The sequence below is a fragment of the Thalassophryne amazonica genome, chromosome 8 (assembly GCF_902500255.1).
Source record: "Thalassophryne amazonica chromosome 8, fThaAma1.1, whole genome shotgun sequence".
Lineage (NCBI taxonomy): Eukaryota > Metazoa > Chordata > Actinopteri > Batrachoidiformes > Batrachoididae > Thalassophryne > Thalassophryne amazonica.
This window is the reverse complement of record NC_047110.1, coordinates 109,753,914-109,775,919: the sequence shown is the minus strand read 5'-3', so window position 1 is coordinate 109,775,919 and position 22,006 is coordinate 109,753,914. Positions and strand designations below refer to the sequence as shown.

Here is a 22,006-nt window from a genome sequence, read left to right as displayed (position 1 = left end):
AGTGCTGCTTTTGATACTGTTGACCATAAAATTTTATTACAGAGATTAGAGCATGCCATAGGTATTAAAGGCACTGTGCTGCTTGGTTTGAATCATATTTATCTAATAGATTACAATTTGTTCATGTAAATGGGGAGTCTTCTTCACGGACTAAGGTTAATTATGGAGTTCCACAAGGTTCTGTGCTAGGACCAATTTTATTCACTTTATACATGCTTCCCTTAGGCAGTATTATTAGAAAGCATTGCTTAAATTTTCATTGTTACGCAGATGATACCCAGCTTTATCTATCCATGAAGCCAGAGGACACACACCAATTGGTTAAACTGCAGGAATGTCTTACAGACATAAAGACATGGATGACCTCTAATTTCCTGCTTTTAAATTCAGATAAATCTGAAGTTATTGTACTTGGCCCCACAAATCTTAGAAACATGGTGTCTAACCAGATCCTTACTCTGGATGGCATTACCCTGACCTCTAGTAATACTGAGAGAAATCTTGATCGTCATTTTTGATCAGGATACGTCCTTCAATGCGCATATTAAGCAAATATGTAGGACTGCTTTTTTGCATTTGCGCAATATCTCTAAAATTAGAAAGGTCTTATGTCAGAGTGATGCTAAAAAGCTAATTCATGCATTTATTTCTTGTAGGCTGGACTATTGTAATTCATTATTATCAGGTTGTCCTAAAAGTACCCTGAAAAGCCTTCAGTTAATTCAAAATGCTGCAGCTAGAGTACTGACAGGGACTAGAAGGAGAGAGCATATCTCACCCATATTGGCCTCTCTTCATTGGCTCCGTTAATTCCAGAATATAATTTAAAATTCTTCTTCTTACTTGTAAGGTTTTGAATAATCAGGTCCCATCTTATCTTAGGGACCTCATACTACCATATCACCCCAATAGAGCGCTTCGCTCTCAGACTGCAGGCTTACTTGTAGTTCCTAGGGTTTGTAAGAGTAGAATGGGAGGCAGAGCCTTCAGCTTTCAGGCTCCTCTCCTGTGCAACCAGCTCCCAATTTGGATCAGGGAGACAGCCACCCTCTCTACTTTTAAGATTAAGCTTAAAACTTTCCTTTTTGAAAAAGCTTATAGTTAGGGCTGGATCAGGTGACCCTGAACCATCCCTTAGTTATGCTGCTATAGACTTAGACTGCTGGGGGGTTCCCATGATGCACTGAGTGTTTCTTTTTATTCACCTCTTTTTGCTCTGTATGCACCACTCTGCATTTAATCATTAGTGATCGATCTCTGCTCCCCTCCACAGCATGTCTTTTTCCTGGTTCTCTCCCTCAGCCCCAACCAGTCCCAGCAGAAGACTGCCCCTCCCTGAGCCTGGTTCTGCTGGAGGTTTCTTCCTGTTAAAAGGGAGTTTTTCCTTCCCACTGTCGCCAAGTGCTTCCTCATAGGGGGTCGTTTTGACCGTTGGGGTTTTTATGTAATTATTGTATGGCTTTTGCCTTACAATATAAAACACCTTGGGGCAACTGTTTGTTGTGATTTGGCGCTATAGAAATAAAATTGATGTGATTTGATTTGATCCAGCTATGCATCCATCCATCTGCCTGTCCATTCATCTGTCCATCTATGCATCCCTCCATCTATCTGCCTATCCATTCAACTATGCATCCATCCATCCATCTGCCTGCCCATTGTCCATTCATCTGTCCATCTATGCATCCATTCTTCCATCTGCCTGTCCCTTCATCTGTCCAGCTATACATCCCTCCATCTATCTGCCTATCCATTCATCTATGCATCCATCCATCCATCTGCCTGTCCATTCATCTGTCCATCTATGCATCCCTCCATCTTTCTGCCTGTCCATTCATCTGTCCAGCTATGCATCCATCCATCCATCCATCTGCCTGTCCATTCATCTGTCCACCTATGCATCCATCCCTCCATCTATCTGCCTGTCTATTCATCTGTCCAGCTATGCATCCATCCATCCATCCATCTGCCTGTCCATTCATCTGTCTATCTAAGCATCCATCCCTCCATCTATCTGCCTGTCTATTCATCTGTCAAGCTATGCATCCATCTATCCATCTGCCTGTCCATTCATCTGTCCTGATCTCCGGGACTACCCTCCCGGAGATCAGGACACTCTACACCAGCCGCTGCCTTAGACGAGTGTACAACACCCTTCGGGACAGTTACCATCCTGCACATGACCTATTCCACCTGTTACCTTCAGGGAGAAGATACAGGTCCACACGTGCTAGAACCTCTAGAATGGCCTGCAGTCTGTATTCCCAGGCCATGAGGCTGCTAAACCTGCAGTCTCTCCCTCCCCTTCCTTCTCTGTCATCGCCCGCCATCACTACACGTCACATCCCACCATTACAATAACTGTGAATTGGTCTTTGCATTGCTGCAGCAGCCACTCGACACTCCCCAACATCCCTGTTTACTGGGACCCCCCCCCCCCCCCCCCCCGTTACATATACGCACTTTACTCTGTTCTACTGTGCACTAAGATGCTGAACTGTCTCTCTGTGCCTTACTTAATAATGAAGGTTTACAAACATATTCATACCCACGAATAAGTTATTATGTCATGAATAAGCTACTATGCCGTTGTTTGAGGCTCCATCGAAATTTCGTGTCATTTATAACTGTTGTTATTATGGCAATGACAATAAAGTATTGAATAAAGTATTGAATTGTCTATCTAAGCATCCATTCATCCATCTGCCTGTCCATTCATCTGTCCATCTATGCATCCATCATCCATCTGCCTGTCCATTCATCTGTCCAGCTATGCATCCATCCATCCATCTGCCTGTCCATTCATCTGTCCATCTATGCATCCATCCATCCATCTGGCTCCCCATTCATCTATCCATCTATGCATCCATTCTTCCATCTGCCTGCCCATTGTCCATTCATCTGTCCATCTATGCATCCCTCCATCTTTCTGCCTGTCCATTCATATGTCCATCTATGCATCCATCATCCATCTGCCTGCCCATTGTCCATTCATCTGTCCATCTATGAATCCCTCCATATTTCTGCCTGTCCATTCATCTGTCCAGCTATGCATCCATCCATCCATCCATCTGCCTGTCCATTCATCTGTCCATCTATGCATCCCTCCATCTATCTGCCTGTCTATTCATCTGTATGTCTGCATGTCATAGGTATTAAAGGCATTGCGCTGCGGTGGTTTGAATCATATTTGTCTAATAGATTACAGTTTGTTCATGTAAATGGGGAATCTTCTTCACAGACTAAAGTTAATTATGGAGTTCCACAAGGTTCTGTGCTAGGACCAATTTTATTCACTTTATACATGCTTCCCTTGGGCAGTATTATTAGACGGTATTGCTTAAATTTTCATTGTTACGCAGATGATACCCAGCTTTATCTATCCATGAAGCCAGAGGATACGCACCAATTAGCTAAACTGCAGGATTGTCTTACAGACATAAAGACATGGATGACCTCTAATTTCCTGCTTTTAAACTCAGATAAAACTGAAGTTATTGTACTTGGCCCCACAAATCTTAGAAGCATGGTGTCTAACCAGATCGTTACTCTGGATGGCATTTCCCTGATCTCTGGTAATACTGTGAGAAATCTTGGAGTTATTTTTGATCAGGATATGTCATTCAAAGCGCATATTAAACAAATATGTAGGACTGCCTTTTTGCATTTACGCAATATCTCTAAAATCAGAAAGGTCTTGTCTCAGAGTGATGCTGAAAAACTAATTCATGCATTTTTTTCCTCTAGGCTGGACTATTGTAATTCATTATTATCAGGTTGTCCTAAAAGTTCCCTAAAAAGCCTTCAGTTGGTTCAGAATGCTGCAGCTAGAGTACTGACGGGGACTAGCAGGAGAGAGCATATCTCACCCGTGTTGGCCTCCCTTCATTGGCTTCCTGTTAATGCTAGAATAGAATTTAAAATTCTTCTTCTTACTTATAAGGTTTTGAATAATCAGGTCCCATCTTATCTTAGGGACCTCATAGTACCATATTACCCCATTAGAGCGCTTCGCTCTCAGACTGCGGGCTTACTTGTAGTTCCTAGGGTTTGTAAGAGTAGAATGGGAGGCAGAGCCTTCAGCTTTCAGGCTCCTCTCCTGTGGAACCAGCTCCCAATTCAGATCAGGGAGACAGATACCCTCTCTACTTTTAAGATTAGGCTTAAAACTTTCCTTTTCGCTAAGGCTTATAGTTAGGGCTGGATCGGGTGACCCTGGACCATCCCTTGGTTATGTTGCTTTAGACGTAGACTGTGTTTCATAATTATTGTATGGCCTTGCCTTGCAATGTGGAGCGCCTTGGGGCAACTGTTTGTTGTGATTTGGCGCTATACAAGAAAAAAGTTGATTGATTGATTGATTGATTGATTGATCTGTCCAGCTATGCATCCATCCATCCATCCATCTGCCTGTCCATTCATCTGTCTAGCTAAGCATCCATTCATCCATCTGCCTGTCCATTCATCTGTCCATCTATGCATCCATCCATCCATCTGCCTGTCCATTCATCTGTCTATCTAAGCATCCATTCATCCATCTGCCTGTCCATTCATCTGTCCATCTATGCATCCATCCATCCATCTTGCTCCCCATTCATCTATCCATCTATGCATCCATTCTTCCATCTGCCTGTCCATTCATCTGTCCAGCTATGCATCCATCCATCCATCTGCCTGTCCATTCATCTGTCCATCTATGCATCCATCCATCCATCTGGCTCCCCATTCATCTATCCATCTATGCATCCATTCTTTCATCTGCCTGCCCATTGTCCATTCATCTGTCCATCTATGCATCCCTCCATCTTTCTGCCTGTCCATTCATATGTCCATCTATGCATCCATCATCCATCTGCCTGCCCATTGTCCATTCATCTGTCCATCTATGCATCCCTCCATATTTCTGCCTGTCCATTCATCTGTCCAGCTATGCATCCATCCGTCCATCTGCCTGTCCATTCATCTGTCCATCTATGCATCCCTCCATCTTTCTGCCTGTCCATTCATCTCTCCAGCAATGCATCCATCCATCCATCCATACATCCATACATACATACATCCATCTGCCTGTCCATTCATCTGTCCATCTATGCATCCCTCCATCTATCTGCCTGTCTATTCATCTGTCCAGCTATGCATCCATCCATCCATCCATCCATCTGCCTGTCCATTCATCTGTCTATCTAAGCATCCATTCATCCATCTGCCTGTCCATTCATCTCTCCATCTATGCATCCACCCATCCATCTGCCTGTCCATTCATCTGTCCATCTATGCATCCACCCATCCATCTTGCTCCCCATTCATCTATCCATCTATGCATCCATTCTTCCATCTGCCTGTCCATTCATATGTCCATCTATGCATCCATCATCCATCTGCCTGTCCATTCATTTGTCCATCTATGCATCCATCCATCCATCCATCCATCCATCCATCTGCCTGTCCAATCCAGTCACTGGGGTCTTCAGCATGACACAGCTGTGTGATGGATCATGCACAGAGAAAAACACCACATGGTGAAAATGTAGCTGGTGTTCCCTCACAATGCAAATTATACTCCTCATCTCTGGACCTCTAAGTAACTGTTCATTTGACATAACCAGTTTTACAGTTTCACGATAAAGTGGTATAGCAAAGGATTTTCTTAAAAAGAAGACCTGAAAGTTAGGTTACAATTTCCCAGAAGGCAGATGGAAGATGCAAACCTAGATTTGATGTGCTGTTGTGTGAAAATCGTTTTTTTTTTTTTTTGGCTCACTCCATTACGAAACTGTGAGTGGCGAATTAAAATGCAAAACTGTACACAATCTGTCCAGTGGCACCCACAGAAGAGTATAACTAATTCAAGGTAGTCTAGGAGTCTTGGTGGCTTCCCTCACTAGTCGTCTTCTTGCATGCACATTCAGTTTTTGGGACCTGCCTACCTGACACAGATTTACCATACAGTACCATATTGTTTGTATTTCTTAATAATTGGTGTAAATAAAGTTCAGGACACATTCAGTCAATTAAAAATGTTTATGTATCCATCCCATGGTTTTACTTATGCAACCCACCATTTTGGCTTTTATTTTGTAATTTAATTCATGTCATGTTGTTGAGATTAGTTTTCACTGTCGGGTTAAAGAGCTTCATTATAGAAATTTGTATATACAGAAACCTGATTCATTTTTATTTTTTAATTTTCTGTCATTTCAAAATTAAAATATGTAATAGGGCACTACTACAACTACTACTACTACTACTACTACTACTACTACTAACCTACTACAGTATGTTTGTATTCTAATCAGCATTTGTCCACCTGCTGACTTTACAAAAATGCTGTTAGTGTTGTCGGTATAAATAAAGGAGGTTGCATCTTTAAGTACATGCATTATTATTATTATGATTACGTCTGCCAAGGATGTAATAAAATCATCTGCGTTTACTTATTTGTCTGTCTGTCTGTCTTTTAGCAAGATTATGTCAAAATTACTAGAGGGATTTTGACAAAAGTTTCACCACAGATAGATATTAGGTCATGGAAGAAGAATCCATTAAATTTTGGAGGTGATCCAGATCCAGATCCGGATTCGGGATCAAGTTACACTTTGTATAGGCTTTGAAGGATTACTGTTTGCAAGATTCTGTCAAAACTACTCCACGGATTTTGACAAAATTTTCAACACAGATACATATTAGGCCATGGAAGACTCCATTAAATTTTGGAGGTAATCTGGATCCGGATCTGGATTCTGGATCAAGATTTCACTGTATATCGGCTTTGAAGAATTACATCAAAACTCCTTCACAGATTCTTACCAGATTTGCACCACAGATAGATATTAGGACACAGAAGACTCCACTGAATGTTGGAGGTGATCTGGATCTGGATTGGCAGACGTCAGAAATCTCTGATTGCTCTTGTTTTTAACATTACTATTATTAGTAATCTAAAATTGATCAACTGATCATTGTAATAATATGCAAATGTGCGTTTTCCTCCTCCACTGTATCTGTGAGGTGTTTCCTCATTATTCATGCTTGTGTCATCATTTCAACTTATAATGCAACTTTGCATGAAACTCACCATATAAACTGGTCTAGACTGATCTGGACGAGGAGACGGTGATGGCGTGCATCTCCTGGTGTGCGATCAGCCACCGCCGCCGTGTGTTTATGGGAGTGTGATAGTATCTGCGTATGTTGTGAACCTGTCTGACACAAAGCTCACGTCTCTGCAGCTGCAAACACACGCAGCCCACCTCCACCCATCCTCCGCCTCCCTGTCACCGACACACGCCCACCGATTGGCCACCGTTGATGCAAGGCATAAGCTGTTCCCTAGCAACAGAGTGATGGTTAACCAATAGGGGGCCTTCTGGTGAGGAAGGGGTGAGTTTGGCAATCTGCTGTTACTAAGGTGCAGAGAGGAACGCCGGGGTGTTCTCGCGCTCTCTCTCCCTGTGTATCAGTGCATGTGCAGGTCTTCATGCAACAGCGGCGGCAGCAGTGACTAAACTACAAAATAACCAACTCCACGCCTTGTGCCAAAGTCATCAAGCATTTGAAGTGGACGGGTCGTGTGAGTGTTAATCAGTCTGCACACAATTCTGCATTCTAATACACTCATTTTGTGGAATCACTTGCTGCTGATTTTCCCAGCGGTTTCATTAGCTAATGCTGCTGGCGCTTTATCACCCAGGATTAATGCGGCTGGTTCGTCCACGGGCCTAAATCAGGACACAGCCAAAAAAATTATATTATAACAGCATAATCCCCTCACATTGCTCATGGTACAAAATCTATTTCTTTCTTTCACAAGGTTAAACCTCGTGTCTGTCTCCCAGGATTATCTTAATATGCAGGATAAAGTTGTGTTATGTCACCAGGGATGGGTTGTATCCCCATGACAGGAACCAGCAAATCCTTTTAGTCAAATCAATGTGTAGCAGAGACATGAAGGATATGATAAATGTTCAACGATATGGTAACACAGTGTGTGTGTGTGTGTGTGTGTGTGTGTGTGTGTGTGTGTGTGTGTGTGTGTGTGGTGTGTGTGTGTGTGTGTGTGTGTGTGTGTGTGTGTGTGTGTGTGTGTGTGTGTGTGTGTGTGTATGTGCGTGTGTAAAAAAAAATTGTGGAAAAACTATGAGGTATTTGAGAATTTTGATACAATTTGTAAATGGGCCGCATTTATTTTGCACTTTTCCATTTGGATCAGAAGCCCAAACTGCTTTACACTGATGCCTCACATTCACACTCACTGATGTCAGGATTCTGCCATATGAGGTGCTCACCACACATCAGGAGCAACGGGGGGGGATTAAAGTAGACCTGCTTTGGACCAAAAGTCACTTATATTTACAGACAAGATCCTTCTGAATGTAGTAAAGTAAATCTGCAAGCCCAGATCTGTCATTCAACGGAGAAATCTTTGTTTAAAAAAATGACAAATTTGTTGGGAAAGTGTAGTGACACGGACCCACAACAGGGGGCATAAATGAACGGACAATAGAGGAAGTTAAATGTGAACACTTTACTGTTGTGAATGACACAACCACACACAGCAGATTATAGAATAAATACAAGTCAATGAATAAAGGTGTCGTGTGGGCAGGCTCGACGATAGGAGACGTCCGTCTGGAGATGAACCGGAACCACACGATTTCCACCGCCACCGAACCTGAAGGATACTGGAGCCGCCAGGTCCCGAAGTCCCCAGGTGGCCACCGTCTCAGCGTGTCAGATCTGGTACTGCTGGCGGAGAGCAAAGACAGTCAAGTGTAGGTGTGTGTACACCCCGTAACAATAACGGTGGGAATTCCACCTCCACCTCTAACACACACTCGTGCAGCGTCTGAGTACCACTTATCTGGTGGGAAGTAGAACAAAACAGTCGCGACCCACGCCGGTCCTCTGGGTAGACAGCTGCAACAAAGTAGCTCTTGCAATCAATCAGTATAGTATGCAGGCAGAGAAAGTTACCTCTCAAAGAAGTACGATATCTCGGCGACGTGGTGGAGGTGTCATCCTGCTTTTATCCAGGGTAAAGTGCAGATGATGGGTGACAGCTGTCATAGTTGATGAATGACAGCTGTCACCTCGGCTGTTCCTGTACAGCGGCAGCGCCCCCTCGTGCCTGAAGCCCGCATTTCAGGCAGGGCGCCCTCTGGTGGTGGGCCAGCAGTACCTCCTCTTCTGGCGGCCCACACAACAAAATTTACAGCTAAAATTTGTCCCTCCACAAAACTGTCATCACATCCAGGACATTGCCGTGACATAAGAGAGAAGACACTATCCCAGCATGCATTACGCCTCGTAGTACCATATTACCCCATTAGAGCGCTTCGCTCTCAGACTGCGGGCTTACTTGTAGTTCCTAGGGTTTGTAAGAGTAGAATGGGAGGCAGAGCCTTCAGCTTTCAGGCTCCTCTCCTGTGGAACCAGCTCCCAATTCAGATCAGGGAGACAGATACCCTCTCTACTTTTAAGATTAGGCTTAAAACTTTCCTTTTCGCTAAGGCTTATAGTTAGGGCTGGATCGGGTGACCCTGGACCATCCCTTGGTTATGTTGCTTTAGACGTAGACTGTGTTTCATAATTATTGTATGGCCTTGCCTTGCAATGTGGAGCGCCTTGGGGCAACTGTTTGTTGTGATTTGGCGCTATACAAGAAAAAAGTTGATTGATTGATTGATTGATTACGCGCACCGGGACGGATATAGCAGTGTAAACTGTCATTTGTGGATTTACGTCAGTTTGCATCTCTTACAAAAGCACCTTTTTATTGTCTTATACGGAAGGATCGACTTTTTTTAAAACTTCATATTGTCTTGCAGTACGTTTGGTGAGTATACATTTCTTTTATTTTTTAGCCTACCGCTGTTTCAAGGTTGTTTATGATTGTTTTGCCTTTAGACGAGATCTATATTCAATCATATTTCAACCATAAAAACAATTATTGGTGAGTTTTATAGTATCTTGCTCTAAGACTGAGTGTTTGTGGACTGGATAAAAATGATATTTTCGGGACTTTTTGCAATGTAAGTAGGATCTGCATGATCAATGCAGCTGCAGTATGAGTGAATGGACGGAGGCACTCCATGCAAGCCAATATTTTATCACAGGGCAGGGCTGCATTAGCCAGCCCGCTCACATGCTGTGCTAGCGAGCGGGCTGGCGCAGAAAGGGTCGGGGAAGAACGTCGCCCGCTGTTGATGTCACTGCTGATCTGAGCATGCAGAGCTGTATCTCGCTTTCATTGCAGCTTACGTTTGCATGTTGAAACCAGGATGTGTACGAGGTCTGTGAGAAAACTAGCCGACCTTTTTATTTTTTTCAAAAACCTTATGGATTTGAATCACGTGTGATTGCATCAGCCAACCTTGAACCTTAGTGCGCATGCGTGAGTTTTGTCCCGCATGTCGGTTGCGTCATTCGCCTGTGAGCAGCCTTTGTATGAGGAGTGGTGCTGTGCACTCGGCAGATTTTTGTTGCAAGGAAAATGGCGGAACGATTGGAGCAACGCCATTGCATCAAATTTTGCCAGAAACTTGGCGACAGCCAAGTGGAAACCATTCGAAAAATAAAGACAGCTTTCGGGGATGAAGCTATGAGCGCCACACAAATTAAGGAGTGGTACAACCGGTTTAAAGATGGACGCGTAACGGTGGAGAGCGAGCCGCGCTCCGGCCGACCATCGACGTGCCGAAATGAGGAGAGCATTTCCAAAGTGAACGCTGTGGTGATGCGGGACCATCGAGTGGCCATCCGAGAAATTGCAGAGGAAGTGGACATTAGTACTTTTTTGGCACATTCCATCATGACAGAAGATTTGGGCACGAAGCGAGTGGCTGCGAAATTCGTGCCGAGGTTGCTGATGGCGGACCAAAAGCACCTCCGTGTTGAAGTCTCACAGGACATGCTGGACTCCATTCACACTGATCCCAGCTTTATGGACACTATTATCACCAGTGATGAGTCCTGGGTGTACGGGTACGACCCGGAAACCAAATTCCAGTCATCACAGTGGAAGCATTCCACGTCGCCACGACCGAAGAAGGCGCGCCAAGTGCGCAGCAATGTGAAGGTAATGCTGACTGTTTTTTTTTTTACTCCTGCGGTGTGGTACACCATGAGTACGCACCACAGGGTCAAACAATAACAAAGGAGTATTACAGGGATGTCCTCCGTCGCCTCCGTAATGCTGTACGGCGCAAGAGACCGGAGTTGTGGGCCACAGGAAATTGGCGCCTCCACCACGACAATGCTCCAGCACATTCCTCGAACTTAATTCAGACTTTTTTGTCTCAAAACCAAACTCCTGTGGTTCCACAGGCTCCATACTCTCCTGACATGGCCCCTTGCGACTTCTGGCTGTTCCCAAAAATTAAAACACCATTAAAAGGAAAGCATTTTGAGACGAGAGAGGACATCATGGCTGCAAGGACGGCGGAGCTGCGCTCCATCCCAAAAGAGGCTTTTTTGGAATGCTTCCAACAGTGGCGACACCGCTGGGAGAAGTGTGTGGAGTCCCAAGGAGACTACTTCGAGGGTGATTAGGTTTCCAACCATCCAGGTAAGCCAGTTTTTTCCCACGGCCAAAGGTCGGATACTTTCCTAACAGACCTCGTATAACAGATAACAGATAACAGATAAAATCAATTTCAATTGAGAAATAGCTAATATTGCATTCACTCAACGCGTGGGATCGGACTGAAGGCACTAGCGCTCTGTCTGCGGCTCGGATGAGCATGCGCAGAATAAGGGGCCCCAGACGGTTAAACATCAAAGCTCAACCTTAGAGACTGGGCTAAGAGTGAGCCATACAAACCACACGAACTTTTCACTGGATGTTGGTAAAAACCCAAATAATCTATACATACAAAGAAATCAACCCATAGATGTACATAATGTCAAATAACAGGAAAAAGTATTGAACACCTTAAGAAAGGGAGGTGCAAAAACACATGGAAAGCCAAGCCACCAGCTGAAATCTATCAGTAATTAGAAAGCAATCCTGCCCTTTGTCAGTGCAAATTAATGTTAGCTTGTTCCATTCCAACCATAAACCGGCCAAGACCAGGTGCTGCTAAGAAGATTGCTGACAGAGGAGTGAAAGGAATTATCAGGAGGATTGTCCAAGAGCCAAGGATCACTTGTGGAGAGCTTCAGAAAGACCTGGAATTAGCAGGTACAATGATTTCAAAGAAAACAATGAGTAATGCACTGAGCCACCATGGGCTGTCTGTACGCCAACATGCAAGACTCCAATGATGAAGAAAAAGCAAAGTTAAAGTTTGCTGCACAACATTCAGACAAGCTTCTGGAATACTGTGAGAATATTGTCTGGACAGTTGAGACCAAAACTGAACTCTTTGGACGTCATAATATACACCACGTTTGGTGATCAAATGGCCCCAAAAACACCAGACCAAGAGGTTTCTGTGAAGGCTCTCAGTTGTCCAGGTGCTTTCCATAGTAGAGAAGCTTGAATCTTCAACTGGACTGTGTAGCTTGACGCGAGGACGTTTCACTTCAAATCACAGAAGCTTCCTCAGCTAAAATTCTTGCTCTGGTAGTCTGACTTCTGTCTTGACCCTTGTAGAGAAGAACAACCAGAAGCCACAAAAGCTGGAGTTTTAAACCTAACCAGACCCCTCCTACCGAGAGGCAGACTGCTATTGGCTAGTGACTAAACAATTGCTTTAATTAGCATCTATTGTGCACTAGTTAGCACCCTCCTAATGACAGGGTAACTGTCCCTCCTAACTATGGGACTGACGGCTCTCCTGACGGCTCTCCCGATGACGTGAATGACTCATTACCATGAACAAAAGCCTGAAACTGCTTTGACCTGAGTACTCCATTGTAAACAGGGGACAAAGCGTGTCTCAGACCCCCTCCCCAGTTAAGGCTGGGTTTCAACTGTCCTTAATCCCCCCAGTTGCATATGAGCAGCTCATATGGCAGAAACCTGACATCGGTGAGTGTGAATGTGAGGCATCAGTGTTTGAGAGAGGGGTGAAGGAGGCATTGTATGTGAAACTTGTATGTATAACTTCTTATTATTACACATAACTTAATTTCTGTACTTATTTGTTTTGGTTTCTTTGCATGTGTGGATTATTTGGGTTGTTACTGACATCTGGTGAAAATTTCATGTCAATAGCACGTTTAGAAATATATTTACAGAGAAAAATGGTAACATGTTTAATGCTTAATTTAACCACTGTAGTGTGTTTCTGTCAGCCCAGTCTCACGTTTTTTTGTTTTTTTATTCGTGCTCCTGTGACAAAATTAGTCACATTTTTGTGACGGAGCTTTTTTTTAACTCATTATCACTAACCCCACCCCCAACCCTAACCTTAACCATAACCTAATCTTACTCCTCCCCCACACCCTAACCATAACCACCCGATCCCCCGCTTCACTTTTAATTTGGTGCAGCCATCATGGAATGAATGAGAATGAATTTGTGCTGCCATGACGAAAATGGGGCGCTTTTCGTCACAATATCATGAACCAATAGATTAATGTATATTTCGTGCTGCTGAAGCACGACTTGCCGTGAGACCAGGTTGGTTTCTGTATGTCTTTGGACAAGATAACTCAAAAACAAATGGACAGATTTCCTTCAAATACAGTGCAAATATAAATTGGACAGATAGCTAGAGGTGATTAGATTTTGGAGCAGTTGATCACAGGTCAAAGGCCAAGGTCCAAAAACATCTTTTTTGTATATATCATCAAACAAGAAGCCCGGATAGATGATCTAAAGCATATACTGACAAGCAAAATATTTGTGATTGATTGTGTGAATGGCTTCATAACAAACTCACACAGAAATCTTATGATGATGTCATACTTAGCCATTTTTAAGCCTTCTACAGGGCCATGGGGGGGACTTTAGGTGGAAGGTGAATGGAAAAAATTAAGGTATCATTGCAAATTCAGGAATTTGCAATGGTACCTGATAATGTGTGTGTGTGGGGGGGGGGCACTGCTTTTGCCTGTAGGCAGCCTTCGTAAGGATCTTCAGGCAAAATCCTGCAATCAATGAAACCATGTGAAAAATTACATTTTTCACCCTTGGGGGTCCCTAGGAGCCTATGTGGATTTGGTCAAAAAGTCCAAATTACTATGTCTAGACAGTCTTTCAGACATTGTCTCTAAAAATGCATGAAACATTTTTTCAGAAAATCATGAGATGGCGCATCGTGCACCACGCTAAAATCTTGATATTATAAACTTTTGTCTAAAGGATGAATAAAAACCAGTCAAGAGTTTTTGTAAACATGAAAGGCTTTTATCTCCTGAAATGATTTAAAATTACCCCCATCAACTCCATGTAATCATAAAAGCATAAAGTGATTAAATTAATTTATGGCTGTGTTGAGGTGAGTCTTCGAGGCAGCACTCACTCACTCGCTCACTGAGGCAGGTTCATAATCTCCTCACATAGTCCCGTGTATCCTGTGACCTGAACCAGAGACCCCCTGAACCGAGTGGTCTGAGATCACTTCCAAACTGTGTGCAGCCAGATTAAATAATAATAAAAAGCCTCAGTGATCCCAGAACAGAACACCAAATCTGTGCCCGACTCGACATCACACGGTGTTTGCAGCAGGATGGTGGAGCAGAGCTGCATCAACCCACAGACTGGATATAGGCCCAACTGCAATTTCAATTTCAATTTATTTAGCTTATATCGCGCCAAATCACAACAAAGTTTCTTCAAGGCACTTCACACAAGTAAGGTCTACCCTTACCAACCCCCAGAGCAAGAACACAGGTGACAGTGGTAAGAAAAAACTCCCTCTGAGGAAGAAACCACAAGCAGACCAGACTCAGAGAGGTGATCCTCTGCTTAGGCCATTCTACCAAAAAGATTTACAATATAGAACACAACACAACAACAATTGATGAGAGTCCATGCAGGCGTCCAGTCCACTAAGTTGGGGGTGAGGTGGTCATCGAGCCGCTTGTTGGATCTGTTCCTGCAGCAGAGTCGGTTCCACATCCGTTACAGAAATCATCTAATCCAGCATGTGGATCCAGCTGCATCTCGGACAAAGAGAAAAAGAAAACAGCATCAATTGGCCAGAAAAACTACACTTAAGGTGTAATTAGAACCTCATAATATGAAGATAACCTCCAGTCTTACGTCCAACTAAAGGCTGCTAATGGCCATATTTCCTCACATATTTAGTCCAAGCTTTCTCAATTCTGCTCCTCAGGACTCTGAGTATTGCATATTTTCCATTTGTCCCTCATCTTCTCAGAGCAGATCAGGTGTGTTCAGCCAATCAACAACTTCCTGAACCCTGGAACACATGTGATTTGGCTCTTGATGTGAAGTTAGAGCAGGAAGAAACTGAAAATCATAATACGTCAAGGCCTGAGAACCAAGACTGGGATCCACTGTTTTGTTTTGTTTTTTACATTTCAGACAAAGTGTGGACAATTTCCTGAGATAGTTTGACTCATGTGGAAAGGTGTCAACCTTCAGCTAAACCCCTGAAGGTGGGACTTGGTCAAGTTCCAAGCAGACCATGGTCAGTAAATAATTTCTTTTGGCTTCTCTCTTTTTGTCCGTAGCAGGTCCAATATCAGAACCAGAAATCTTTTACTGTCATCACGTAGAGTACAAAGAAATAGGTCAGCAGTCTTAACTGTGCATTCAGACACTAAATAAATAAATAAAAATAAAAATAAACACAGCAATACATGTCTATATATATATATGTGTGTGTGTGTGTGTGTGTGTGTGTGTGTGTGTGTGTATGTGTGTGTATGTATATGAGATAGCACGATACGTCACATATTATATTATATTATACATATCATATTATATAGAAACATAAGGCAGACACGTATCCACATGTTGATATGTTGATATGGCACAGGTTTTACACCAGATGCCCTTCCTGACACAGTTCCAGATGTACATGGTGAATAGGGCACAGGTGGCCTTGAATCAGAACCTTCTGTTCTGGTAGCTAGTGCAGTAACTGCTTGCCCCACACTATACTTCATGTACGGTGAAAACACAAATTAAACTAACGGATCCAATATCTGATGTATATGTGACATCTGTCAAAAGTACAGTGCAGACTGAGTCTCGGGTTTACACGGACTACAGACAAGCGTCAGTTAATTTTTTATTTTTTTCTTGGAGCAACTTATGCAAACCCACAACAACATAAAGAGATGTTCAATACACAGTATTTGTTGAAGTACTTGAGGCATTTACATCAGTCTGCCTTATGTTATGTAGTTAACTTGTCAGGAATATATCAGTTGTGTCAAGAGAAAACTCTGATATTAACAGTCTCTTGAATTTCTGACCAGTGAGGAGTCAGTGTCTTCACACATGGATTTTTTTTGGTAGGTTTGGTTCAACTAGACATATTTCCATCTGATAGAAAAGAAGGTAAAGTAAATCCTTTGCAGGCCATGTGGTCATTCGGGCTGGTACTTATCTCTGAAGCAAATAAGAATCTACAACTCCCCCTGGAGGGGACTTTCTTGCGTCGCAGGTTACTTCCCTAGCTGAGGTTGTTACCCATTTACAGCTAGAGGGACAGGGACGATGCAAATGAAGTGTTTTGTCCAAAGTAACAAACAGGTAAGCAGTCATACCTGGAATAGAATCAAGTCCAGCTCCTATGTCACACAGCCCCCTACCCTCCTCTGCTGTGTGAAAGCAAACCAAACCAAAAGTGCAAAGCAGTAACACTTTGAACCTCATTCTATTCTGGTTCCAAACGAACACACTATAGGTACCAGTACCTGTAGTATAGCTACAGTACCAAACGTTTTTGTTATGCCAAACTGGACTTCATGGTTTTCTACAGGCGAAGGTTCCAATCTCAGTCTAGTTCCATTTACATTTCTGAGCCCAGTGGGACATGTGGTAAGTACAAGTGACAACAGACCGCCAGTTGCAAGAATACTGCACTGCATGGTCTATCATTGGATACATCCCTTTTACATCACACATTAGCTGTTTGCTTGCTGTATGCAGATGGTTGGCTACTTCACACCCATCCAAAAAGACAACAATCAATAAAACAATGACACCATGTTCTCATGATGAGGCACAAAATGTTAAGGTGCACTGACACTAGCTGCACGCACTTGCACACATGTCATCATGATGATCCCACCCACTGTGATCCCAGCTGCACGCTGTACTTTGTTCCACCACATGCCACATGATCTATGCTGGATGCTGCGTATATAAAATAATTACTTCGTAGGAGATTAATAATTTATTTCTGCAAGTTGTCTATTGAAAATGGCTCTAATTGATTCCTGAATCACAGAGGACCGCTCTAGCAGCGCCATTCGCACGTGTGCACTGAATGAGCTGGAGAAAGCATTTGGAGCTGACTAAAAAGGTAATTACTTGTCATGTTTACGTTGTCATGGCTTCGTAAAACAGTTGCATGTTCTTTCCTTCTTGTCTGCAGCTGTTAAAGTATGTTTATGATAGATTTAACATTTTGTTATAATCATTCACACGAGCGGCGCTCTGATGCGATCCGCTGATGCGATCTGCTGATGCAACCACTTGCTCTGTTCACATCTTTACTCCACTTGGCGAGCTGCACATCATGTTGGAGAGCAGATTGCACCACATAGCATGACATTTATGTGTGAAGGGTTTTTTGAACATTTCAAAATTCTCTTTGCACAATTACACGCATTGGCGCCCCTCTCACATTCAGTCTGCACCTGTTAAAGACAACTTGATTCTCCTGCCCTACTTGAAATGAATCATGGTAAGGACCCCAATGAAGAGAAACACAAAGTAGGAGGGTTTGAACAGCAGATGAAGACAGGAGTCTGGAATGGTAGCAATGTTTGATAATGTGGAGTCCAAAAACACTCTCAAAAAGGGGGAAAAAACCAGAGGTTGAGAACAATAGCAAGGTCAGCAAAATAGAGTCGGTAAACACAGAGACTTGAAATGTGAGAAAGCAGGGTAGAACCTCATATAATCTGGCAACTATGAGATACCTTCACAGAGCATTTCAGAGGACATCAATCATTTACACTCGGGAGTGTGCAAATATGCAAACATGGAGGTCAACAATCCAGAAGTCAAAACTAAGACAGGGAGATCATCAGAATAAGAGCAGTAAGGGTAAACACGACTAAGTTACACTGAGAGAAACAACTCAGAGTGACTATGAACCAGAGAGGAAAACATTACTGGAGCCAAATCCTAAACCACAATATTACTAAGGTAGGCATTACTGAGGCACAGCAACAGAGAAAAATGTGGGGAGGTCAGGAGTGATATCAAGATGCATGGTGCTTTTTCCGCTGAAACTGGTGGACACACACACCGTAACCAGAACTAGAACTAGTCTCAGTCCAGATCAGGTGTAAGTCTTCCTAGTTCTAGTTGCTGTTGCATTGGAAAATAACCCTCAAGGAAGATGTAAGTGGACAACAGATTAGAGCAACAGTAAGTTTGTAGGAAAAGAAGCTCACAGATGATATTTGGATCAGACTCAAATGAACCCAAACAAGTTTTCACTTGTGCAGCTTTAATTTTTAATTTTGAGTGTGGCTCTTACCGCGTTGCCTTTGATCTGTGAGAGGCTGCGGTCCTGTTGGTCTGGTGTGATGGGGGAGGACCTCAGAGGGGGAGAGAGGGTGAGGTCCCGACGTAAAGGTCGTGAATCCATCTTTTCCCCTGATCGAATGGTGTCCAGCTTGTGCATCGAATCTTTACCCCCCTCCCTCCCATCACGGTTCTTATGCCTTTGTCGCTGCACGTTGTGCAAGCGTGCCTCACTGTGGGCATGTGCATGTGTGTGCCCGTGCCTCTCCTCACCATGCCCATGGGGCTTGCGGGTACTGGAGTCTCTGGGCTGTAAAGGTTTCATCTCCATCTCATAGTTGCTAGTTTTCTCCTCATCCTGCTCCAGTAGCCAGCCTCCCCTGCCGTGCATGCCCTTGTGCCTGGATGTCCAAGTGGCAGCTGAGGAGGACTCTGCCCACCTGTCCCCCCTTGCCTGCCTGTGATTGGATGAACTGTGCTCCCTACACTTGTGATTGGAGGAGCTGTGTTTATGCTCATTTGTCCGGTTTGCTCCTCGTTCACTTGCACCCCCCCCACTTTTTGACAGCATCCCTCTCTGCTTGTCCTCACTCCAGCTATTAGCCTGGGAATGCTCCCCCTTCCCTCCTTCTCCACCTTTTCCTCCCCCACCCGCCTCCATCAACACCTGGATCTCTGTCTGCCCTCCTCTTCCTCCTCCACCTTTCTCACTCCTTTCTCCTCCCTCCTTTCCCCGGTCTCCATGGTCTACGGCGCTCTGTCGGTGGAAGCGGGCGCTCTTGGTGCGCTGGGACGGTCGGGTGGGTGGAGGCGGCGTGTGTGGTGGTGACGATGAAGGAGGACTGAGGTCAGGGGTGGCAGCATCATTAGAGGGGTCATCAGACGCCCCACTCTTTACGTAAAGGTCAGGGCTGTCAGTTGTGCCGGCACTACTTGACACCCCTTCACCCTCCACCTCACTGGACACCTGACGCTTTGGACGCTGTACCTCCATCCCTGAAAAACAATAAGAAGAAAGAAATATATAAGACTAAGGAAGTGGAGTGCGTACGGAGTTAATCCCATTAAGGGCCGTGTCACACCTATCTCACGGAACAGTTATGTCTGACTTGGTTTATGTTTCCACCACCGACAGAACCCATTTGTCTGGCAGACAGAACATGTAAATATTGATGACGTGCGTACACTGTCGCGCGGCCTCTCCCTTCCACACAGAGGCCAAACAGAGTAATTTAACATTTTTTAAATTTTATTTTATTTTTGTCTTGGTGGATCATGGGATTTATTTTCATCGCATGCAGAATGCTGAAGAATCAACTGTGATAAATGCTGACATGAATGAATGAGGCGCTGTGACTCTTTCAGCTTTTAAAATAAGTTAATTTTCTTGTTGTGGCACAAAGCTTCGGCGTTCTCTGGTTCAGGCTGAGAAACGCACAAAACACAGAGAGACCTCTTTAAAAACAGTACATTTATTCAGCCAAGACAAGGAATTAAAGTATTTTCAGATGTCGTTTTCCAAAATCAGGATGATTTATGTGGATACGTTTTCATCAGGCTGTGATGATGAATCCAACTGAAACAAACAGGTCAGATTAAGACTTTATATTTGCTCCATGTGTGAATGGTTTTAATATTTGTAACAGTATGAACTGCTCGCATGAGGACTGCAGCTTTCAGTTGTTCAGCCACTCAATGGACAGCATCGATGGACATATTTCTGCTTATGAGTAACTAACAAGAAGCGTGGCAACAATCACATAACTTACCTACAACTTATGTCCTGCGTATGCAGAACTTATGAGTCATACGCTGGCGGCGTTGAAAATATTGTGCATGCCCAAAATTTTTCGACATAGCTACTCACTGTATTATGATGTATATCAGCATGCTTAAATAAGCTCTTAACATAAACAAAATTTACCCATAACTTATTAGAAGTGCACTAGCGTATGCCAGCGTTTTTAATACGGTCGGCATACGCTGGCTCAAATGTCAAGGTGTGACAGGGGTGTGAAGCCTGAAGCTGTTGCTGGCATTAGACAGTCAACACTAAGTGTTGAGCACCAAACTACCTGGAGTGGGACTAGCTCAATGCAGCTGCAAGGTTAGTTTCTGCTTTCTATTTTCATTAACCTGGAAATACCCTATATATCTGATTTGGAGTAATGCATGATACAGGATTCATGCAGATGCAGCCTACATGAGTAGAAGCATGTTAAACCTCAAAGTCCTTCCTCATCCTGCTTTTAATCATCACTTAAACTGTTTCAGCTGAATTTACAGTTTACTTGTTCTCCTTTAGGCAGCATTTTCTTTCACTAGTTTGGGAGGTCCTTATATTCTGAACTGATTTGTGTATGAAAAATACTACATTATCATCTATGGCCACAAGATGGTAGCGTGTACACATAAGACTAGCTGTTCCTGTATACTGAATGAGGTACTATGATTCACACTCTGGAGCAGAAGGAGGAGGAGGAGGACAAGCAGGAGAAGAAGATTGAGAAGGAGGAGAAGAAGAAGGACAAAGAGAAGGAGAACGAGGAGGAGGAGAAGAAGCAGAAGAAAAGAAAAGCAAAAAGAGGAGGAGAAGAAGAAGGGGAAAGATGAGGAGGAGAACAAAAAGAAGAAGGAGCAGAAGAAGAAGCTCAGAAGGTTGGCAAGGTTAGACTTTACCCATGTGAACCGCTTTGGGGCAGCTTTGTTGTGACTTTGTGCTATGTACGGCGCATTCGGAAAGTATTCACAGCCCTTCACTTTTTCCAGTTTTTATGTTACAATCTAATTCCAAAATGGATGAAATTCTTTTTTTCCCTAAACATTCTACACACAATACCACACAATGACAGTATGAAAAAAGTTTTGAGATTTTTGCAAATTCATAAAAAAAACCCAAGTAAAAAATAACGCGTACATAAGTATTCACAGCCTTTACTGTGAAGCTCAAAACTGAGCTCAGGTGCCTCCTGTTTTCACTGATCATCCTTGAGATGTTTCTACAGCTTCATTGGAGTCCACCTAAGGTAAATTCAGTTGATTGGACATGATTTGGAAAAACACACACCTGTCTACATATAAGGTCCCACAGTTGACAGTCAGAGCACAAACCAAGCATGAAGTCAAAGGAATTGTCTGTAGACCTAAGAGACAGGACTGTCTGGAGGCACAAATCTGGGGAAGGGTACAGAAACATTTCTGCTGCTTTGAAGGTCCCAAAGAGCACAGTAGCCTCCATCATCGGGAAATGGAAGAAGTTCGGATACACCTGGACTCTTCCTAGAGCTGGCCGCACATCTAAACAGAGCGATTGGGGGAGAAGGACTTTAGTCAGGGAGGTGACCAAGAACCTGGTGGTCAATCTGTCAGAGCTCCAGCATTCCTCTGTGGAGAGAGGAGAACCTTCCAGAAGGACAACCATCTCTGCAGCAATCCACC

The 22,006-nt window shown here is 43.6% G+C and overlaps 1 protein-coding gene across 2 annotated transcripts in view; it reads right to left on the bottom strand.

Annotated features, from left to right (window-relative positions):
* The window catches only part of jph3 (junctophilin 3), a 142,208-nt gene that overhangs the window by 1,401 nt on the left and 118,801 nt on the right, over window positions 1–22,006 (bottom strand). For both annotated transcript variants that reach the window (XM_034177248.1, XM_034177247.1), the window contains one exon: window positions 18,582–19,564. In XM_034177248.1, the coding sequence (XP_034033139.1) occupies window positions 18,582–19,564 (983 nt within the window). The remainder of the gene's footprint in view (window positions 1–18,581; window positions 19,565–22,006) is intronic.